Here is a 23,333-nt window from a genome sequence, read left to right as displayed (position 1 = left end):
ACTAAACCAGTCTCTGAATTGACTGAATCTATAGCTTAAAATAAAACCCTCTAGTTTTGGTTGTTAAGCATTGGTGAGCATTGATTGCATGAACCTGTGCAATAAGAAGAAGGCTTTGCTTTTAGAGTAGATCCAGCCTTATTAGTCATCATTAGTGGTGATGGAGCTTCTGTCTGGGTGAGATGGGACGATGTGAAGGTAAGAACACAGGCAGAGACAGTTCAGTTATCTTGAAAGTGAAATGCTGAATTATAAAGCAAGTCTCTACAGTTAGAAAAACAAGTATAAAGTGCTAGATCGTAAAGATCCTTATTTGACTCTGTCTGGATTACAACCCTACATCTGCAATGATCCAGTTGGACACTTTGCCTTTATTGTACTATTTGCCCTTTTGGAAGGAAAATAAATCCAGGCTCCGTGTCTCCAGCAAGAATATTTTCATTGCGAGACAGGTGACCTATTTAGAAAATATTTATTGGAAGTCACATAACTGATAGCCATTGTGCTTGCTGGAGCAAGTGATTTAATACAAACAGAAATTGGGAGTGGGGCAGCACTCTGGTTTATTGTTGGCCTTAAAACCCTATCACAGGTACGCTGTTTGTCATTTTAGTGCGTCAGATATGTGAAAATAATGTGCAGTGGTGAAAGTGATAAAAGGCAGCTTCCATCATCAGAAATATGACCAGAGTCTGTCTCCCTGGGGAACAATGTCAGGAGCCACAAACCTTGGAAATATTTTCATGAATAATGTTGGAATGTGAAATTCCTGGTTCAGATGGAAGCACAGTGTGGTGAACCTGCTTTTCATTCTGTATTTTACGTTTGCAGTGGAACGACTTCTCTTTATTGGCAAGGGAACAGTTTGATGTGCTGTTCACCATAAATTATAATTTGCCAAGTGAAAAAGAAGAATTTTTCCAGCTGCTTTTTCTAAAATACTTTATTGGACGGATATCATCCGTCTTTATTGAATCAAACTGTTATTGAAATGTGTTTCACAGACACAGTGCCCGATCTCCATCATTGTGCGACACTATGGTCTGGACTTTCTGATCCGGACCTGAGGAATAGCTTATATGACATTGCACAATTCTGAGAAATAAAAAAAACTACTTCCAAATGACCAAGAGAAAACAACTTCCATCTGTTGATATCTTTTGACTTGGTGATATTGCAGTGGGAGATAGGATGTGTATCTGTGACGATGCAATGCAACATTCAAATGTGGAGTTGTCTCTTTATCAGACGATACTTTATTTCATAAATGTGTTTTAAATTTCTGGGCAATACAACTATAATAACCGAAATATTATTGATACCCACAGCAATAAAACAAAAGTCGCGCATATATATATATATGGTGCTTGTGTTGTTTGAAAGCATGGTGAGGAGGTATAATAAATAATTGTCTTATCTGTTATTTCATCTCAATGGGTTTCTCACTAAACTCTGTTATTAGAACATTTCTTGCCAGATGTGAACATATTGAGTTCTAGATTTGACTCAATAAAGTCATGAAGTAAACATTGTGTGGCTACACTGGCGTTAGAGTGCTTCTCTTCCGACAGCTGTTGATGTTGACTCCAAAAATGACAGATCTTGAAGTGCTGCCATGTGTTGTGCCTGTTTTTCAAAATCCTTAGTCAAGTGAAGTCACGTTGTGTAGTTTGTTTTATCAGTAGTTACATAAACACATGATTGTCTGCTCAGTGCTTATTGAATATTCTTTGGTATATAATTTGTTTGTAACATTTACAAAGTTGTTGCAAGTAATAATGTATGTCAAAATGAGCAGTTTGCAATTCAGGCTTAGGTGCATCAATCCAGTATCTTCTGCAAAACTGCTTAAGAAAGGACTTAAGTGCTGTACGCAAAGAAAAAATAAGATGACAAGAATTGAAATCAGATAAAATTAAGTCAGACACTAGATTAAAACAAAGTCCATGTTAAACATTCATAAAATATCTTCATAGAAATTGATAAAAGCTTTGCATTTTGAGCATGCTATGAAATGGACACACAGGATAGCAATATATTAATAACTGGACTATAAATCGAAATTCTTCGGGCCATATCGTTATCTATATATTTGTTATCTTAACACTTGGTTGTTGATTGAGGTGATCTTGATCTTGGGAAACCACACTTGTAATATCTACAATTTTAGTAAGTATTCAAATAAAGCACAATTGATTTACATTGTGTTCTGTGGATGAATATTCTGTGTTCACTTAGCTATGTCTCCATATGCATAATAAATAACAGTGGATAGCTTTATTAATAATTATCAGACAGTAACAGCAGCAGTAAGAAACTTCCTGACCAATCATTTATTTAAAATATCCAGAGGTTTTCTGTTGAAAACATTCACTTTGACTTTTTTACATTTGGTTATGGTTCTCAGAAAAATTTAACTCTCATACATCTCTCAAATATCAGTCCTATTATTTCATCACCAACAGGCTGGTTGTGGTCAACGGATACATTTAGTTTCTCAGGCTTAATGACTGATGTGGAATTGTTTAGCTTTTATTTTACATCTTAGATTATTGCCTCCATTGATTGTCTTCTTGTCAACGCTTCATCTGGTAGCTTTCAGTTGGATTTAAACTTTTGTTGAGAGGCCTCCTCACCACAATGGAGGAGTTCCTTCCTTTCTGTTGTAGAGTTTAAAGCTGGTATGTGGGGGAAAGTCCACTGGCCTCTGTTACTCTTAAGTCAGTCTGTTGATAAGGTGTGATACAGTTAGAGCTTGGTGTTTCCTGTGGTCATGCAAATGATGATAAAGTTCATGTCAGGAAATGTTGTAGGCATGACATTTTAAATACATAAACTTATTGTACAAATTGTTTTGTCCAAATATATGAGTCGGATAATGTTGACCTTCTGTTGAACGTTTCCTGCCAACCCCTGAATAAAGTGTCAAAATTGTTTCCATGTGAGCCCATGTGAGAAGACAGCAGGAAAATGTCCAGAAAAGTGATTGGCTGTGTTTCTATCAATCAACTGAAAAAAAAAAAAAAAAACTGAAAAAAAGAATACAAATAATGTATACGCCAAATGCTGAGGTGACCGGACAAAGTTGTCAACTTGGAAAGACAATGAAATTGAAGAGCTTTTGACAATCAAGTCATATGCTGGTGTCAATGTGCCATAAACAAATGACATGATTTGATGGAAGTTATACGTTATGTTCTGCCTCTTGAATAATTCGACGTCACCCTTTGCCTGAATGTTCTGAACATTTTCCCGTTGTTGTGAACATTTCTGCTTTTGGGTTCTTCATAGTCGGAAGGGGATATATTTTATGTATGTATCCAATATTTTGGACATTTACTGCAGTTTATGTCTGAAAATGGCTTGATAAGTGCTAAATTTGTTTAATAGGACAAATGAAATGCACCAGAAACTGCTAGTTAGGGTGTTAGAAGACTTGGGAGAGATGAGTCTTATCGAGGTTCTTGAGGATAATGAGGGACTCCCGGTCTCTCATAGCATTTTGCAGCTCGGGAAAAGAGATGAGAACAGTCTGGACTCTCGTTACCTTGTGTGCAGGCATGGCAATGCCAGATATCGTTCCTTGGAGGAACAGAGTGGCCGTAAAAGAGCATAAGGCAGTGCTTGAGATTTAAAGAATAAATTAAAATTTGACGGATGAAATAGGATGTTGGAATACAGTTTGGGAAAAAAAAAAATGTCTATTAAAAATGTGGTAATCCCTTTCTCTAAACTAGGTCAACCACTTCTTCAAATAAAATACTTACTGGCCAAAACATTTTCCGACGGACGATAGAGCTGCATAAGTCAGTGTTTCCTATAAATCAAGAGGTTTGCCCGAATCTTGGGATAATAGAGTAACATGGGTCTCATCATGACTTCCTACGTTTTGTACTATTTTGTGTCTCATCTTCCTCCCTCTCTTTACTCCCCTGCTCTCTTTGCCTCACTAACAATCTAACTTAGTGGGTTGTGGGAAGCGAGGCTCTCCCACTGTGTGAAAGAAGTGCCAGCACGTTGCCGCAACCACAGCAAAGTGTACACCATTAGCGGTCGTCATGTTTTTTTTGTCAGCCATAAAGACGGTACATACGCTCAGGTTGCACTCTAGTAGTTACTGAAAGGAAAGAGATCCAGGATAAGCACTAAGCCCGCCAGCTTGGACCTAAAAGTGAAAGGAGAGATACCCCATTAAACTAACTGCCTGCCTGGGCGAGCCACCAAGGTGTTGGATGTTTTTGTTTTTTTCTATGGTGGACGGAAACAGAGAAATGTTTTTGCAAAATTATACATTCAAAATATATATTAAGATACTAGCAACAAGCCATCGTATAACTACAGACCCTCTTAGCAGTTCGTTTTTATTGCTATATTTAGCTCGGCTCATTTCCCAACGCTAAGAAAAATTGATCAATTTTAATTGGTGTGTTTGAACTGCATACTTGCTGGTAAGTTATGTTAAAGTTACATTGTAACCTTGAAATAAAGCACTGCACATACACACTGCCCTGTTGACGCACATCAACTCAGCTCTTCTTAAAACCCTCTCATTCTGAAGGTACCGGCACGTGTCAAATATGGTATAGTAACACTTTTAACAACAGGGTTTTACAATTTTTTTCTAGCATTGGTTTAAATGTGAATCATTAGTCTGAGGAATGTTTAACCTATTGATTTCTATGGAAAACAATGTTACATATTTGTGGCTATCAGCAGAGGGGATACTGAAGAAACTGAATACCATGTATGCTGTATTTTGTGTTATTTTGTAACCAACATTTGCAAACATCTACCAACATTTAGACCATTACATTACCTAAGGACTCTCTATCTATGTCTACCATATATTTCCTGCAGTTTTTAGAAGTGAGGATATTTATCAAAACATGAATTTGCTCATCTCTGATAACTTTCTGCCATGCAAACAAAACCACAGCCTATGCCTCTGCATATCATCCACATAAAAGATTCAAAGTGGTTTCGTTTCCTGCTGATGGTCGCCTTTGATAGCAAATTAGTTTTTCCTGATCTAACCTTTTAATCATCAAAATTTAAAAATCGTCTCTGATATGGATATTACACATCTGAATTCTGTCACAGCTCAGTTATAATTATGGTGTTTGAAACCCATTTGTACTCAGCATGATCAGCGGATTGAGGGACAAATACTATAAAGAATAAGGCTACATGACTGTGGTGATGGTGGTTTTCTGGGTTGTAGCCACATGTTCTGATGTTTGCCTGCCATGTCATAAGAATTTCACTGCTCCGATGACGCTGTCATTGGTGCATGTGACAATAAACTTTGATTTGACTTGATTTGATTTGATTTGAAAGCTCTACATTTTGCCTAAACTCATTTTGATGTATTATGTCTAACAAAACCTACGTGATCCCATTGAGTCAGTCCAGATTCAGTGAGGGTCAATATCGTCATCCTTTGAAATGGCTTGAGTAAAGTGTTTTTTAGGTGTATTTTAGGTGAAATGTCAGGTCTCGATATTTGTGTGGAGAAAGTGAATAAGTGCTACCTGTGAATTGGTTCCAAAAATGGTCCACCTTTGTGCACGACTGGGCCAAAATCAGGTTACAGGCTGACGTGAATCTTGCGTAAACTGGCAGAGGCCACTGGTGGCCTTTCCATAGAAGGTGAAATAAGCATTTGGCTGAATCAATCAACAGTAACAGTACGAAGATAAATCAGGAAGATGGAGATTTCTCTTCCCCAAGAGGAGAAACATCTGCTCTAATCAAGAAAAAGACAAAAATCTTTCCAACACGCAATTCAGTGATCATTTATTAGCCTCATTGAATCTGTCTAAGTGTTGAAGTCAGATAAAAGTGTGTCTGTGAGCTTGTTTTTATGTCCTACTGGGGACTTTGCACTGAATATGGCTAAAATGAGGTCTTGCTTTTTTAGGTTATAAGAATTGGTTCTAGGTTTCTGGTTACTATTTCATTTAGGATAGGGGTTATGGTTAGGCATCTGGTTAGCGTTTGCGAGTGTGTGTGTCATAATCTCATATTAAGCAAATCATTGGGCTGCGTTGAAATCTGATAAAAAAGTGTTAAGAACTACTAATGCAGTTGGAACAGATTATATCCGATTATATTTCCAATTGGTTGTGTTTTATGAGCTGTTTTATTGCTTGGAACTTGGTCCAAACCCCAGTAATAAAGTTGGTATTAGTTCGTAAATTGTATTTTCTTATTTCAGTATTAAGAAACCTTTATTGAGTCTCATAACAGGTCACAATAGGTTTTGGTTATGCAAAAATAAAGATAAGATCAAACCTGTGCTTAGAGAAAAGGCCTGTTTGTTCTAGAATAAGCAAATCTCTTGCGTCACTTATTAAAGGATGGTAATCGAATAACTACACCCCTGTAACCAATACAGTAATACATCTACGATATGTAGATGTAGTGTTGCACCAGAAAGCTGAAAGGTTTTTACAATGCTGTTTATAGTCCTAACAGTACCACACACAGGCTGTTCTATATTGAGCTGGAAATGAGCCATACTCTTAAACATGCAAACGCGTGCCACGGCCTTGGACAGGTTTTGTTCCTGTTGTTTCAACAGCTTCTGCCAAAAATTAATAAATCAACTTTTTGTATTTCATCCCCTTGCGCCTTGCTAGTGGATGTTCAAATTAGCATGTTCCTTTTTCAGGCCTGGGTTCTATTACCGGCTGTGATGGGGTTCTTTATAGCTTTCAGGGGGGTAGTTTCTGAAAGCACGGCTCGTTTTAATACAAGAGTGTAGCCTCGTGGAATGCGAGGAATTCTGTCATTTGTTTTCATCTGTAGCTGAAAATTAGAACCCGGAGTACTCTGCGCATGTGATTTCAATTAGACGAGCTATAAAGACCCGAAGACACGTAATGGTCAGACAGACGTGTTGTTCTGCAAGCACCAGTCTCCATGCTGCGTCTGGACACCCGCCTCAGGTGAACAAAGGGTAAACGTATCACCAGCTCCTTTCTGTTTAATGTACCACACATTTCCTCGAGAGCCTCACTCCTGAGTTGCTCTCTGAGGTGTAGTTGTTGACAGCAGGCTTGAGGCACTCAGCGGACGGCCACTGAGGAGCTCCTGTCATTATCATGAGGGTTAGCATTTCATTCTGCTGTTTGCTGAAGCATTTGTGCATGGTATCTGACCTGGGTCACGGCTTCTTGAAATGCATTCGGTGGCATAAATGATCTTACACCACAACATTTATTTTTTTTCGACATTGAGAATACAATGACAGTTGTATGGTGGCTATAATGCAAAACAATTTTGGGACGTGATCCGAATTTTAAACGTTACTACCCCCCATGAATGGTAACAGAGCAGCCGGTAATGTTAGCAAGTCCTCACTAGCATTGGCAAGAGATGATGCTATACAAAAATGAGAGGTTTATTCCTCTTCTGTGGCAATAAAGTAACACATGTTCCTGCAGATTACAGTGCTGTATGCAGCAGTTTAATCGCAACTGACAAAAGGAACTTACCCACTATAAACAGCTGGGCTACGACTACATCCTGGCACTTCCCAAAAACATACTCTCTCATATGCAGCTGGAAGGCATCTTGTTACAACAGGGCTAACATACGACAAAACAAATAAACTTTGTTGAAGGATTACTGGGCTCCTGGTCTATCCTTTAGTTCATTTAAAAAAAATAAATATTTATTTGTTTGTTTATCCATACTAGTTAAACCAATTCCAAGAAAATGGGCCACATGTATTCAATTTCTGTCTCTCGCTCTCTTGATAGAAGACCATTTTGGTTAGGCCGATGAATAGAAAGTGTGTCCTAACTGTCAAAGAGTGACTAAGAGATTAAAATAACGTTGAGATGAAGTCATTGGGTCAGACAACACAGTGTGACAAAGTGGATATTGTGAAACAGACTTTAAAATGCTGTTTTTGGCATGTTAAATGAGTCGAATTCTTCTTTAATTAGATAAATATTTCCATTTGTTAGGTTTCTAGATGTTTAATAATAGTGTTCAAGTCATATATCAACTCCCATAATACATATTGTGTTGAGTTTGCACATGTGTTGACATGAATTATTACATCCAATTTAGGCTTCAGAATTTTGCAAGACCTGTGGGAAATCTGCAAGGGGTTGTCTTATTGGTTACGCTTTCGATAGTCAACTTTGCGTGACTGTGTGTTTGAATGTGAAGTTCACTACACCTGCTATAGATCAGCATTCAGCTCTGCAGCACTAACTACATACTTTGACCAAATTTTGCAAATTTTTACAGCTAATATGACCTTGAATATTCCTGAATTATGGCAATATAGAACAACTACTGGACATATGTTTCAAATAGCTACACATTAGCGTACATTAAAACCAACAAAAATTATGATCCAACAATTGTATTTTATTAAAAGTAGTCAGCATGACTGAACTCTTGAAACTCTCTGCAAACTTTTTAGAATTGAACCTTGCCAATAGACTTAAACAATGAAATCAAGCTTACTGCCTCACTTTAATGTATGTCTTTATTCAGTACAAGCCCATCATATTTTGAAATTCAACGCTGTTGGTCCAAAATCTTGCCCTTTTCTTATATCTTCATAGGACACAAGTTATCTTCTGCTTGTGCAAGTTGCAATCCATCCAACCCCTTGGCACAACTTGAATTTCTTATCAACTTTCTCTCCTTGTCAACAATAATCTATCTGTTATCCTCGCCACAAAAATGGAGGCTCACCCTGAGTTCCTTGGTATCCGGCAGGATTGAACATTGTATCAAAGCAGATGAGGAAGTTCAGGTCATCACTCTGCAAACCATCAATGTGCAAAGATTTCTCTGAAGCCTGTTGAACTCACCAAACTCACACTTGAAGCCCTGTTCTTCTTGACCTGGGGTGTCTGTAAGTTTGGTCAAAGCTAAATTAACATCTTACTTCCGATAATCAGGGCAGGACCTTTCTTAAAGGCCTCAGAAAATCCATCTTTTTATATACTCACCACCTAACTTTACCTGCAATTGTGGTTTATTGTCATTGGGCTTTTTTGCCTATTGCATTCTCAATTTAGGAGCTTGATACTTTTGTCTCGTTGACCTGGTGCTTGCAACATCATTTATTTTTTCTTAACTAGCTGAGGTTAGAGTCATGCTAATATGCAGAGTGGAGTCACATGACTACTCACTCGTAACAGTGGAGGCAAAAACTAATTTAGTTTTATATTTATAAAGTCAACATATAGATCATACAATATTAGACAATATTATATGCTGTGTTTCTTGGTTGGACTTTGTCTCCTTCCCAGTGTTTCCTGGTCAGAGCATTATCTAACATCTAAAAAAATTAATGGCCCTCCTCTCGCTCCTGTGATCTGCTTTGCGTTAGTGGTGTAAGTTCCATACCTCACACTTTAGACCACATTCCTCCTTAAAACATCTTGACCGAATCAGTCCTTACCAGGAACCTACCAACATTTTTTTTTTCAATACTGTGGCCCAAAATTGAATCTTCATAAGCTTTTGTAAGTTTTTTTGGTTTTATTTTTTAAATATAGCTGTTCGGTAACCATAACACATCATTTCATTTTATTTAGCAAATAAAATGAAATGTTTTTAAGTAAGTTAAATTTCTGTATTGTGAAGACAACAGTGAACATTCCTGGAGTGGCTGATATCATCCAACCCTGTGATAAAGTCATTCATTACGGTATCTAATTCACTAAGGCATAAAGATACATTTTTATAATCTCTTTGGTGGTTTATTTGAGATGACAGAATCATATATATTGTTTTGCTCTATCGACAAATATAGGTAACTTTTTTAAGTTTCACAATTCCTCTTTATAACCGATATAGTTTTCTCAGACCAAGTGAAATCAACTTCACTTTACCAAAACCTTAAAAAAAGTATGAATAACTTTTGCTTACTCAGTCAGCAAAGAAAAAGCTTGAAAAAAGGGAACAGAAATTAAAGTGAATCAATTTGACTTTGAACATTAGGTATAATTAAGTGTGAAGTATGAAAATCTGTAAATCCACCCACTGTCCTCTATGCCAGTTTCCCAGCTCCAGTGATGCCATGCTGCTGTCCTCTTCCTCCAGTGCACTGACAAATCTTGATCTTTCTATCTGCAGGTTCAGGAGAAGGATGTGGGAAGATCATTCAGCGATTCCCCAAGAAGGACTGGGAGGGAACAGCCTTTCCTCAGGGGGTGGAGATGGTGAGTGACCAAAGCCTCCAGTAAAGTCAACATAACTCAGACTGAACAGAGTGAGATTACCTGAAGATCTCAGTTTTAAGAAGATCACTATTGAGATCATAAAGAGGAAGTTAACCAATCTAGAAAATGTAACTGTGACTTTATTTGGACAATAGTGACCCTTCTGTGTGTTGCTTCTCTATCCTCATGTACTACAGTGCAAATATTTAACACCGGAAAAAAAAAAATCACAGCCCTTCTCCTGTCCATTGTGTGATGACCAGCAGGGATCAGTTATGAAACTCTCTTTATAATTGATGGACTGGTATTTGAATGGTTGTATCATTATTGTGACTGAGACCTTTGCTGTGAGTGTGGACCAATATCACAGTTTCATAGATCATAACAGGAGAGCAAGCATCTCTGTAGCTGTTGTTAGTTAATGTGTGAAGTTCGCAGGTTGTGCTGTGTTTGTCTAGTTAGTGATTGTACTTGTTCCTGTGCCCTTTACCCTCTGCCTGTCATGAGCGTTAAACAAGTTTCTACAATACAGTACAAATACAGTAAATATTTGTCGACACTGTTTTTGTCACAAAATGACAAATTATGCTCCAAGAACCTTTTTTTTTGTTGTGCTGCAGATGTTGACATTTCCTGTTTCAGATGAATTCATAATGACTGTTTACTCGAGAGTTTCTTCTAAACCCTATCAGAGATCAATTATTTGGAAACCTCATCCATATGAAGTTTTACATTGTTTTGTATCGGCTTCTCTAGTTTCACTCTGTCTCCATCTTCCTCGTCAGGAAAATGAAGGGAATAGTTTCTCCTCCCACTATGTTCCCTCCCACTCTACTGGGCCAGTCGAAGGGGTCTGCGACAGGGGGTCTTTTCTCCTTATAAGGAGAATGCAATGGACAAATATCAGAGCGGTCGATCTCTGGGGTAACAGAAGCAGTTGATGCACAGGACATTGCTCCTGTGTTAGATCTGTATTATGTGTTATATAACGTTTTAATGGCCAAGCAGAAAGGTTTTGGCAGAGAAGAGAGAAAACAGCAAGATGACTTTATACCCCAACAAAGAACTTAATCATTTTAAAGTACCATTCATCATGTACTTCTGTAATATGACAATTCTTCTGGTCTCTTCAGTACAGAGCCTAATTATCATTTTTATTACTTGCTATAATACAGAGGGTTTGTTTTGGTCCATTTAATTTAAATTCAATATAATCATCACTGACCGTGTCTGGCTGAAACAGCTCAGCTGCAAATACTTCAGTTTTGGCAAAAATCAACTGTGCCACTGTAAAGTTATGGGTTTAAAATAGTCTGATCGGTCCTGGGGAAACCTAGGGGCTGCGTTCCAGGTTGCACTGTTGTGCCATTTGGCCACACCCATTTCAAAATACTCCATAATTTGGAAACACTTTTTGAGCATGTTGAAGCCCTCGGAAAGCCAATTCTTTTGCCTGAAAAATAATAATAAGAATCATTACAATTTCAATTGTAGCACCGTTTGGTGCTCGGGCCCTAAATATATTGGACGAATACATGCTTCAAAATAAAAGAGGTTACAGAAAAGGTTATGTATTAGTTAGTGCACAGAGTGGATGTATTGCACTTAAAATGATGTGAAGTGAATATCAATACACTGCATCATATTTATGAATTTAGAATTCTGAGGGCCTACTGAAAGATAAATAGATAGATAGATTATGTTATTCATCCCCGAAGGGAAATTCAGTCGTCATAGCAGCCGGTACATTTGAATACAATAAAATACAATAGAATAAAATAAAAAATATCGAGGTAGAAAGAATAAAAAACAGAAACACAAGATAAATAGGTAGATAAGGTGCAGTGGCAGATGATGGTAATAGTACTGATGATATGATGATAATGTTATTGTTAGACAGTATATAAAAAATAGTACAGTATATATAGTATATAATATAACATAATATATTTTTATATATGATAGTAATTATACCAATATAATAGCAGTATATAGTAATAATGGCAGCAACAGTATATATAATAATAATAATAGTAAATATAATAATAATAATAATAATAACATGTACACATGTATAAATATGTGTATATAGACTTATATATACAAAGAATATACAAAGAGTATGATATGATATATAGTACGGGTATAAATATAAGTATTTGACGCTACAATAGATAATATAATATACTATGAGTGTAATAATATGTAGACAGAGTGTTATACAGAACTATTGTTCGACTTTTGATAATAACATGTATTACCGCTATATATAACAAATTTATTTTGTGTCTAGTGGATCTATGAGGGTCACAGATCAAGAAGAAAAAGTCTATCATTAAGGACCCAAGTGCGAGCAGAACAGCAAGTATACAGTTCTACAAGTTGCATAATATGGGTCAAATGTCTCAGCCAAGATGAAGAGAGAGGGTTATACTACACATCACATTCCCCCACATCCCTTGTTTAGATGAGGTTTTCTTTTTTTTTGCACCGGGAGAGGATCCTTTGCAGAAAGACAAATATAATTTACTATTTTATATGGAATTTGCAGATTAAAAGTTTAACAATAAACGTTGGTTAGAAATAAATATTTTTAGATGAGAATTAACTTTTGTTTGCTTTGTATAGATTGATAAACAATGACCAAGAGTGTTAAAGCTGCAGCTGAAACATCTGGCTCAGTGCACATGTGTCAAAGAGACTCGTGTTTATGAAGTGGTATTTATAAGGCAACTAAGGAGGAGTGTGCACAAATAGACTTATTGTAAGTGGGCGATAAATGGCATGCAAGTGTCTTCCTGTTGGTGGCCACAAAGAGTTCCTCATGAGTTTTTGCTGAGAGTCAAACAGTGATGTGTCAAATGGCAAAGCATAGTCACTCCTCACAGTCAACAAATTGGCAGACATTCATAAAACAATTAAAATCTGTAAAGAATTAAAATCTGCCATATCCAGAAGTGGAATCTTTGTTGATATGATGCTCTAATGACTAACACTGGTATGATAAAGTATCCTGTCGTGATTTCATTGCGTTTAAATATAGAAACTCTGCCACAAGTTTAGCTCAATCTATTATCTTAGTGTTTCCAGATGTCATCAGGACCTGTATAACATTTCTTGTGGCTGTGTGTGTCTCTGTGTGTGTGCGTGTGTATTTGTTGTATTCCATCATGCTGAAGTGCACCCTCCAATGCTTCTTCATTATATGTCAGCCTAGACTAAAATTGAGACATACTGCGATCCCCAGCGTGTAAAGAAGGATAAGGCATGAAGTTTTTCATTGAAGTCCTTCAGAACCAAGGATGCATTCAATGCGAGGGCTTTTTGGCAAGTAGTATATGTTCTTTTTAGCTATAACCATAAGTAAAAGTATAGTGTAGAATAACACACAAAACAAGATTCATGTATGAAACAACAACCAGAGGGGTCAGAAAAAACAGGAAAACAGTTTGTTCCAGAAATTTGCTTTCCTAGTATGGGGTGTGTGACAAGCTCAAGAGCCGAATGACTGAAATTCCAACTTTGAAGCTTTAATGAAGATACACCATAGTGTTTAACAGACCAACTAAGCAATTTGCATTTTGGCTCTGTTTTGGGCTGGTATGTAAACCATTATTATTTGCAGATTTTCTCGACTGCATGAAAAAGAAAATGAGTCGTTTACAAACACTAAGGAGCACATCTGTAGAAAACAGAGGATGAAGCTGAGCACGAGAAGCATTTTTGCGGTCACAACAGGCCCCCAGCAAACTAAATAACCACAGATGAGGAATGCACCAAGAAAAAGCATTTACAACTTGTGCGTGGAAAAATGTGTTTCTCATCTTTTCAGGCAAGTGATGATGATAGGAACCAGCTCAAATCCTCATCTGTTATGGATGAGCTGGGTCTGTAGATGGAGGTCAGCAAGTTGTGCACCTAGTACATTTCCACAGCCTTGCCCTCCAGTATCTGCACACAGTCCTCATGGTATACTGTAAACGGACAGCGGCTTCATGTAGGCGTCATCAGCATCAGCCTGCCTGAGCCAATCCTCTGGAAACGTAAGAACCCATGCTGATTTGTTCAGGAGTGAAGTCGGCATGATGTCGCCCCAGTGTGTGATTACAGTATGCTGGTGTTTTATAGGCATGACATGAAACACAACGGCGTCTGCCCCACCATGCCAACTCTCCTTTTTATACAGATGTCCATCTGGCTCTGTGGCTACTTCCACCACTGGCTTAACACGGAAACTGCAATGCCCCACAAGTCGGTGTTGATAACTTTGTAACCTTGAACCAGCTTTGCACTGCTGATTCAAGGTTTCACGTACATGTTGCATCAATGCTGGACGATGGCTGAAAACCAACATAGCTAAAATGCCATGGTGAGCTTTCAATTAGGTTCTAAAGAGAAGGAAATCCACCACCAGATTCACCAGCTGCCTTCATCTACTATTTCGCTTTATCGTGATTGGCTGTCGGCTGCATTTGGTTTAAAAAATGCTTTGATTTGGTTCCTCTGTTACCGCATGAAAAGTTGACGTCCGCTCAACTTTTACTGTGCTCAACGTGATGCTATGTAACGTGAACACAAGACTGTTCTGCAGCACATGACGTCACCACATTCACCACAAGTGAATGAGCTGCATTTAAGTTGAAAACTCCAGAGCATATGCGTGAGTCCTCGAAAGGAGGCTCAAGAACCGACTGCACACAATGTTGAATGAAGACGAATAGTACATGGTAATTCAGTTCATAGACTCAAGTTTGCAGGTTTTTTTATACAGTTCTACAGTTTGAGTATAGCTAGCATAGTCATTCTTATACCATCTAAAAAAAAAAGGAAAAATGTTCCTCTTGTTTTTCTTTTTATTGGAGAGTGACCATGTATTTTTGTTGACCGTATTTATATTAACCACTTGAGAGTATAGAGCTGGATTTGACACAAATGCGTGGAATTACTGAGATGTTCGCTGTTTATATTCTGAGTTAACTTGATACTTACAAGCACCATTTGTTTAATGGCTGGATTATGTGAATCTGAATAACATCCTTGCTCGGAGTCAACATGCTTTAGGCAAATGTAGATTGCGCTTTTTCAGGAGCATTCTTTTTTTCTCTCATGCACTTGCTCCGCTCAGATGTTTCTGTCTGTAATGGCACATTTTTCTGTCATGTCATGTTCCATGTTTGACTGTATTAACTGAAGGTGTCCACTGTACAAGAACCAGATGGACACTAAGCTCTTAAAATCCATCTAATCCAAGTGATTGTCGGGAAGGAGTTATGTCAGAGTCGCACATTTTTACTGCCAACTCCACCTTAATCAAAACCTCACGCTTTGCACTTCATCACAGTGGAAGCAATATGGCTCCGGTTTATTAAAGGAAGGTTCATGTTGTATGAAATAATAGGGATACACAAAACAAATTGAGTTATATATTAGATTGATTATCTGATCCATCGTCACAGTGGAGAGAAAGATGTAAGAAGACACAGCATGCAATTAGGCTTTTCTTACTCGCTGACTCCTTATGTTATTGCACCTGATAGTCAGGCCAGTTTGTGTTTATACTGTTCCTTCACGGCAGTTACTGGTTTTTACAATGTTTGAGAGTCATAGTGATAATGAAATAATTATTAATATAGCAATATGACAACATAATTAACATATAATGTATCGAAGGATGGAACAAAGGAGTGTCTGAGGAGTTTATGGCTGCGTCCGGAATCCATTTCCACTCACTGTATAATCCAATAGAGCTGTCTGAATATTAAGAGAGAATTTTTATATCTCAGACAGTGGACTCCACTCATTGGATCCTCCAATGCTTCGTGAAAGGTAGTGTGCAAGTGATCGCCAACCAAACAGTTTGTACCATCATGCATGGCACTCACGTTGAATAAATGAAAAATGGCCAACAGACGAGAGGAGTCACTCACAGTTGAAACCATATAGGGGTGTCTGTTGAGTCAAGACTGACCGGTTTCAAAATGGTCACCAACCCAACCCCTGCCCCAGCCCCTGATTTCGACTTTATATATATTCAAAATAAATCACATGAATTAACGTTACAGTGACTCTGGTACTTAAGGTAAGTATCAAGCCGACCTAGGTTGTGACGTCATCACTCGGTCCCGGTCGGTCAGTCTGTCAGGAACAGACATCCAGACAAAATGTGGCTCAGTAGGGGCTCCTATTTAAGGATGGCTTGTTTTTACCTGCCTTGACCTTCAGTCGGTATACCTGTGTGTTTGTGTGTGTTAGCTTGCTTGTGCGTCTGTGTTGGGTGTAGAGAGATGTCTTGACAACAATACCTGAGAGGTCAAACACATTTCAAAGCCCCACAAAGTTCAGTGTGGTAGTGAGGGTCAGTCCATTACATGCAGCCTGCAGACAGAGTTCTGTCAACACTCTCATTCCTGCTGTCTCCTCTGAGGTAAAGTTTCCCCGCAGGAAAACAAAATGTCTCCTTTGGTTACGTAGGCCCAGATCAGTCAAAACAATGAGCAAATCGGGTTTGAGGTGATGCAGCACAATCGACTCTGTGTTAAAAACTCAGGCACAAGTGTACAGAACGAGGACGTCCATCTTTACTGCAGCTCAAAGAGGAGAATCTCTTCATGAATTTATCAGCTGATCGAATGATAATTATATAAACATTTTGAGACTTTATTTATCTTGTCAAATATTGTTATTCTTTACACAATACTTATTTTTAGGAATTTTCAATGATCATTTAAAAACTAATTTATGAATAGAAACAATTATTTACTGCAACTTGATATTTAATATCCACTTGGCAACTTTTCCAATTTGAGTCCAACTGTGTTAAAGGTTGCTTAGAGCTATAATTACTTGAATTGGTGTATGCAATAATCAGCTACATTTTTTATTTTATTGCCTTTTGGACACCGAATACTTATAAATGAACGTGCTTATCTGGGTCAGACATTTTTTGAAACCACCTTGGTCAGCAGTTTGAAGCAGCAGCTGAAACATCATGCAGGGAGTTGTTGATTCAAAAGCCTTGACCTTCCGTTTGTCACACGTTGTCCCTCCTCGACTATCTCTCCGTTTGTTTTCAAGGTCTGCAGGTGACCTCTCCTCACCTTACCTTTTAAAGGCTTGTGGCATTTAGCAGTAAAAACAGTGGGAGTTTTACCCTAATATACAGACCGCTGCATCTCTACGTAGTCCCACATGGTGTGGCTGTGGGTGAGATGCTGCAGCGCCGAACAATAGTCGTCCTGTATTGGTCGAGTCCAACACACATGATGTGATGTGGGTTTTCTGTTCCACTCTGTCAGCGAAGCACGCAGAGCGGTTTCCCTGACCGCATACCATGTCGGTCATTTGCTTTTCTGTCCCTTTGCTAACTCCGATTTATACTTGTACTCATAATTGTTACTGAGTGAAAGAGATTTTATTTGCAGTGTTTGTATTTGTCATGTGCAAGGCAGCTTTTGTGAAAAAAGTCAAATATAGTTTGATTTTGTTTGGGATTTTTGTCATCAGTTGGAAAATATATTGATGCCATGTACTAGTGCAGGGATACAGATGATTGGAAATAATAAGGTGTTGGATCATCACAAACTGCAAGAACAGTTTCATCGGAAAAACTTTTATCAGTGGCAAGAGGTCAGAGATCAGTCAGAGAGGTGCAGCACTGTATGTTCTACTGTCAATACGTTTTGATTTTGAGAAATAATAATGTAATTTATCACAGGGAGAAGCTTCCTCAAGCTCAAAATGCTTGGCTGAGTAACTCAACCCTCAGAAGAGATTGTTCTGTCTGTATTAGACTTTAAACATGTAGTAAATACATAGATTTTAATATACTTCAGCATCATTATGAAAGCTGCATCATAGACACAGATGCTGCATACATGATCCCTCTTTATATCCCTAGGTTTTTTTTCTCCCAGCAGTAATGTGTACACATACAAATAGTGAAATGTCCTCTTGGGGCTCAACTTCCTCAGATGAAGGAACTGTCCTTACTTGACCAAACTGTAAACGCTGGTTTTGTTTCTGTTGTTACTCCAACTTCTGGAACTCCTCCCATTTCCCCAAATTCCTGCTGCAGTGAGGAACGTGCCTCGCGCTTCCAGTAAGGGCGCTTGATTTGTTCAGAAAATGTGTGAACTGTTGGTGTCATGTGGATAGTTGACTGCCAAGGTGGAAAAGTTGGAAGAACATTTTTAAAAGAGGCGTCTTTATACATAATGTTTCACTAAAATAAATTGTCTGCTCCAGTTGAAGACCTGACTCCAGTTTGACCTGAACCCCTTGGCTTAGGTCAGGTTCAGTTCACTGGAGAAAAGAAACATGCTCATTGCTGTGAAGAGTCACTCATCTGGCCTTGTTCTCTGGGCAGCAAATCATGACAAGGCTTAACTGCATTGCTCACAATCAACAGCCTCGATTACTCACTTTCAGGCTCCGGGCCAAACCATAAGGAGATGAAAGAATGCATCCGAGATGTATCACTTGATGGACTCACTCAAGTGACCATAAACCTGACATGTCGCGCTGCACGTCGGTCTCCCGCTGTTTGTAAAAACTATGCGAGAAAAATTAAACAGTGCATTCCACATGGCAGGATGCTGTTCCAGCCGGGGTGGGGGGGAGAATGGGATCATGTGTTTGTCAGGAAGATCCACACATGAGTAATCAATGCTCCGTGTGCCAGTGAAGCTAAACACATCAGGAAACAAAGCTGAGGCTGTCAAGCAGGCAGGACTTTCCAGGCTGAAAAGTGCTGTGAGCTCACCAGGAAATGGGAATACACAGGATGAAATCAAGCCGCGGCACGCTGGAGAGTGCACACACTCAGAACTTTAACATGAAATACAGTAAAACCTTTAAGTCTCAGTGGTTTCTTGTTTATATATCTATTTTCGTAATAGTAACAAAGTGTGATTTCCCTCGTTATTCAGTCACAGACACTTTTAATTTAATTGTTCTCCTCCTGATAGACCAAAGGGATTGAGTTAGAAATAGAAAACTACCAATCATTGTAACTATTCAAAAACATCTCTGTCTGTGTGTCTGTGTTTCTGTGTGTCTGTCTGTCTGTCTGTCTGTCTGTCTGTCTGTCTGTGTGTATGTGGCTCGCATATCTTGAGAACCGTTCACCTTATTGTGTACGCACATGGCATGTGTATTGTGTAGGTCCCAGGGAGATGCAGTGTCGAAATTTTGGTGCGGTTTGGAAGCTTTGAATAAACAGGTGACTAACGTTCTGTGGCAGCGCTAGGACTCATCAACTTAATGGACTTGGTTGATCATGACAACAGCGCAATCACAACAATAACAACTGATTTTCTAGTTTGAGGTTCTGCATATCAAGGCGAGCTTCACTGAACTTGGTGAAAAGCTCTTTCTGCAGCAGCGGCGGCGCGGCATCAAGGTTCTGTTGACTTACTCCTGGAGTCTCTCTTTACTTGCTGCGGCTCAATTACTACGTACAGTTTCAGAAAGATGCAACCAGCGTTACCACAGGCCAAGAATACAGCCCATTCCAAACAGGCATGTTAAGTACGGCCACACAAATTGAAAAAAAAAAAAGACACTAACAACTCTATGTTCACCCAGACATACGTGCAGTTGTGAAATGGTGCCAGGAGCCAGAGGAACAGTTGAAAGAGCAATGTTTTGGGATACCTCAGCCCTCCTGTACATTTCCTACTTCCCGTTTAAAAAGCTGGCTGCCTCCTAACATTCCTCCCTCTGGCTACTGGTGAATTCCACTGTTGCTGGTATAGAAAATGCTGACTGCTGCTGATACCAGGGCAAGACCCTGGTGACATAGCTCTCATTCTTACACCTACATTCTTATAGCTGCAGCAATCCCCACTGCTAATTGCCTCCATACACTGTATATGTAGTTCCTCTATTTCTGCCAGAGGAGATTTTATGAGATCCTTGGAGACCCGTTTATTTACCTTTAATTTAGAAATAAATCCCAGTACTGCCGGCTGTATGCAGATGTTTATATGTCTAGTTTCAGGTGGTTTCCTCAGTGTTGAGGCACTAAAACAAGACTTGCCAAATCCCCCCAAAAAGTCCTGCTGTAATGGTTCCGTCTTGTGCTGGCGGAGCAGTGATCTGGCCCAAACGGCTGTGTGCTGAGCCTGCTGAGTTTCACTTAAGAAGACATTCGGGTATTGACTCGGGCAGCGGGGGAAAAATTGTCAGATTCTTTGGAACAGTCTTAGCTGCTGACAGCATAATAACATTGTGCAGTAATACATTACATTACTGTTATTCGTCGACAGCTCTACTAGTAAGAGTTTGGGGCTGAAAGGAGGGTAGCGTTGGTCTGTTGTCAAACCCTGTTAGTCTCTCTGGGTTTATGGAGCAACAGGGCTCCTGGAGGCCTTTAGTCTTATCCTCATGTTCACGTTTACCGCTATGAAACCACAGGTATGGCTACACTCAAACACAGTCTGCAACAAGGTGTGTTTGTGTTGAATCATGAACACACTGTACATATCCAGCTGTGCTTTCAAAGTGCTGATGTCGCTGTGGTTCTTTAGAGAAAAACTATGTTATCCGCAGACGGAGTGCATTTTAGATTTTATGATTTGAATGCTTTCAAGTCAAAGTTTTTGGTCCATCCATCCATTCATTATCTTTACAGCTGATTCTTTGAGGGTTGTGGGGAGATCTAGAGTAAATCCCAGCTGACATTAGGCGAGAGGCGGGGCACTTCCTGGACTGGTAACCAGCATATCGCAGGGGTCAACATTCACATATGTATTCACATTCACACATTCACACATTCAATCGATTTGATGACTCCAATCACCAAAACCCCAATCTGCATGTCTTTGGACTGCAGAAGCCTGAAAACCCTGGCCAAACCAGGATTGTAACCAGGAACCTTCTTGCTGTAAGGGCTAACTACCACATCACTGTGGTGCCCTGGTTTTGGTCAATCTGCCATCATTATATTTTCCCCTTGGGTTAGGGTTACACAATCATGTGGTGAAATTGCTAAATATAGTCAGCATGCTTTATCTGTTGTAGGGATGACATTTTACTCCCATTTGGTGAGTAGCGGGTACTAATTCTGGACCCTGGTATTGGTGTTGCTGTATTCATTTATACTGATGTCTTGTTTCTTATATCATTTTAGATAAAACTTCAGTAGGGACCATTTTTAATCCGTACAACAACTCATCCAACAACTTAAGATTTTTACACATTTGATCTATGAAGGAGAATTGGTGGTACCAATAAACCACCTGGAACTAATAGAAAATGTATACCACGGTGGAAAAATTAATACATCACTGTAGGAGAAGCAAAGGGACATCTGCGTTTCTTCGATCATGAGCTACAAATGTGCTATGGACTCTAAGTAGTCATTCATAAAAATGCTTGAATTGCATTCACATATGTATGAGCACTTGGAGGACCGGTGAGAGGGGATGTGAGGACACGTTCAAGATACTTCACAGACCACCTCCCCTTGTTGTTGTTTTTGTACAGCACAGTATGTGGAGCTCCTGTGGCCAGGTGCCAAGTGTTCCCACTAGTGATAGCATTAGTGTGCACAGTATTATTTTTTTCTTCTCTACTCTGAGAGCTGTCTCCTCCTGTGTATTATCCACGCAGCTGTGAGAAATTCCGGGATAATAATCTTTCACTTTCGTAATTTTCAGATTTCAGCTGTTCAGAGAAATACTTGGTGAGATAAAGTCGCTGGTTTCGACACGTCACCCTCTCCAGTGGGTGTAGCATGTGGTTTCATGAGCAGGAAGTCTCATATTAACATATTCATTATGATGGAGATAGAAACTTGTCAGCCCCTTCTGTGTTCCTCATCACGTATGTCACATACTGAACATATTCTCATTTACTCTCCACGCTACATCAGTGTTTACTCAGAGGAGGAACAAAACTTGTTGTGGTTTCAACTGAACTTATTATGGGCAGAAGTGAGACTCAGGCCCGCAGTGAATAACTTTGCCAGAGCTCCCACAAGGCGCTGGAGGAAGCACCTGTTCCACAGCCAGGTCATTATCAGCCATTATCTTACAGTGCTCCAAAGGCCGGGGCTCAGCAGTCAAACGCAGGACAGCCATTGTACCAATATACAACCTCAGGACAAAGCTGTTTATCCTGCTCTTTCATTCATCACTCCATGAGCCCAGAGGTGTGTTTTCATGTCTCGTGTTTACTTTTTACAGTTGAAGGAAAAACCAGCCATGTTTACATATTCGCAGCTGATGCAGGTAACTATAGGGGGGGGAGCAATTTGATGTTGACCCAAACTGAATGAAGAAAAATAACAGTCGTGCGTTGCAGCTCTGGCGCCCCTAGTGGTTAGAAAAATATACCGTTGCAGACAGGAATGCACAACATGGATCATTCAGAGATGTAAGGAGTTTGCATTCAGTCTGGACATAACTTCAGGTTCCACCTTAGGCAACTGCTATCCATCCTTTACATTGAAATGGCTGTTAAGCAATACAACCAGTAGAGAGTCGACCACAAGCATGGTGATGGTGGAGGAGGTTCTGATAATGCACCTCATGAGGAGGAGGCAAAAGTGGCCACGTCGAGAGCGGCAGTGGTCCAACTCTCAAAGTCTCTCCTCAAAATGTTCCGTGATTATATAAGTTTCTTCCTCATGTCCTACAGTCGTGTCACTTTCACTATTGGCTACACTGCCCATTTCCACATTCACTTGTAATGTTGAGTGTATGCCTTTACTGTGCTTCATACTACATTATTTATGTAGTTCAGATCCATGGCCTGGTCACAGTCATGCAGATTTGAGAGAGGTTCTTGAGGGTCAAATGCGTAGCTGCAGGCAGTCTAGGTTTGGAGGCCAGAGGTTGAACTGTAGCAGGATCCTGCAGAGACATCACGGCTCTATATGCGGAGCAAAAGGGCACGTACCAGGTTGATACTTCAGTTTAATTTTGAAGTTGCACTGAAGGGGAGGACAACAATTATATTCCTCATACGCTGGCTGCCAAGAAGACCAACACAAGTAAAAGTCACTGGTGTAATAACTTTACTCAGGTATTTAGGTGCATTTGTAATAAAAGACGTCTTCTTTGGTCCTTCATGACATCACCTCTTTGAATTCTGATGAGGCCTAATCCTTTGTTTAGCAGATGTTTATGT

At 39.3% G+C, this 23,333-nt stretch overlaps 1 protein-coding gene across 3 annotated transcripts in view; it reads left to right on the top strand.

The window, feature by feature from the left end:
• Positions 1–23,333, top strand: part of sbf2 (SET binding factor 2) — an 87,653-nt gene that overhangs the window by 2,185 nt on the left and 62,135 nt on the right. For all 3 annotated transcript variants that reach the window (XM_062385098.1, XM_062385097.1, XM_062385096.1), the window contains exon 2: positions 10,114–10,199. In XM_062385098.1, coding sequence (XP_062241082.1) covers positions 10,114–10,199 — 86 coding nt within the window. The remainder of the gene's footprint in view (positions 1–10,113; positions 10,200–23,333) is intronic.

This window comes from Platichthys flesus, chromosome 1 (assembly GCF_949316205.1).
Source record: "Platichthys flesus chromosome 1, fPlaFle2.1, whole genome shotgun sequence".
In the NCBI taxonomy this organism is placed as follows: Eukaryota; Metazoa; Chordata; class Actinopteri; order Pleuronectiformes; family Pleuronectidae; genus Platichthys; species Platichthys flesus.
Note: the sequence above shows the minus strand (reverse complement) of the source record. Positions and strands in the feature narration are given on the sequence as shown.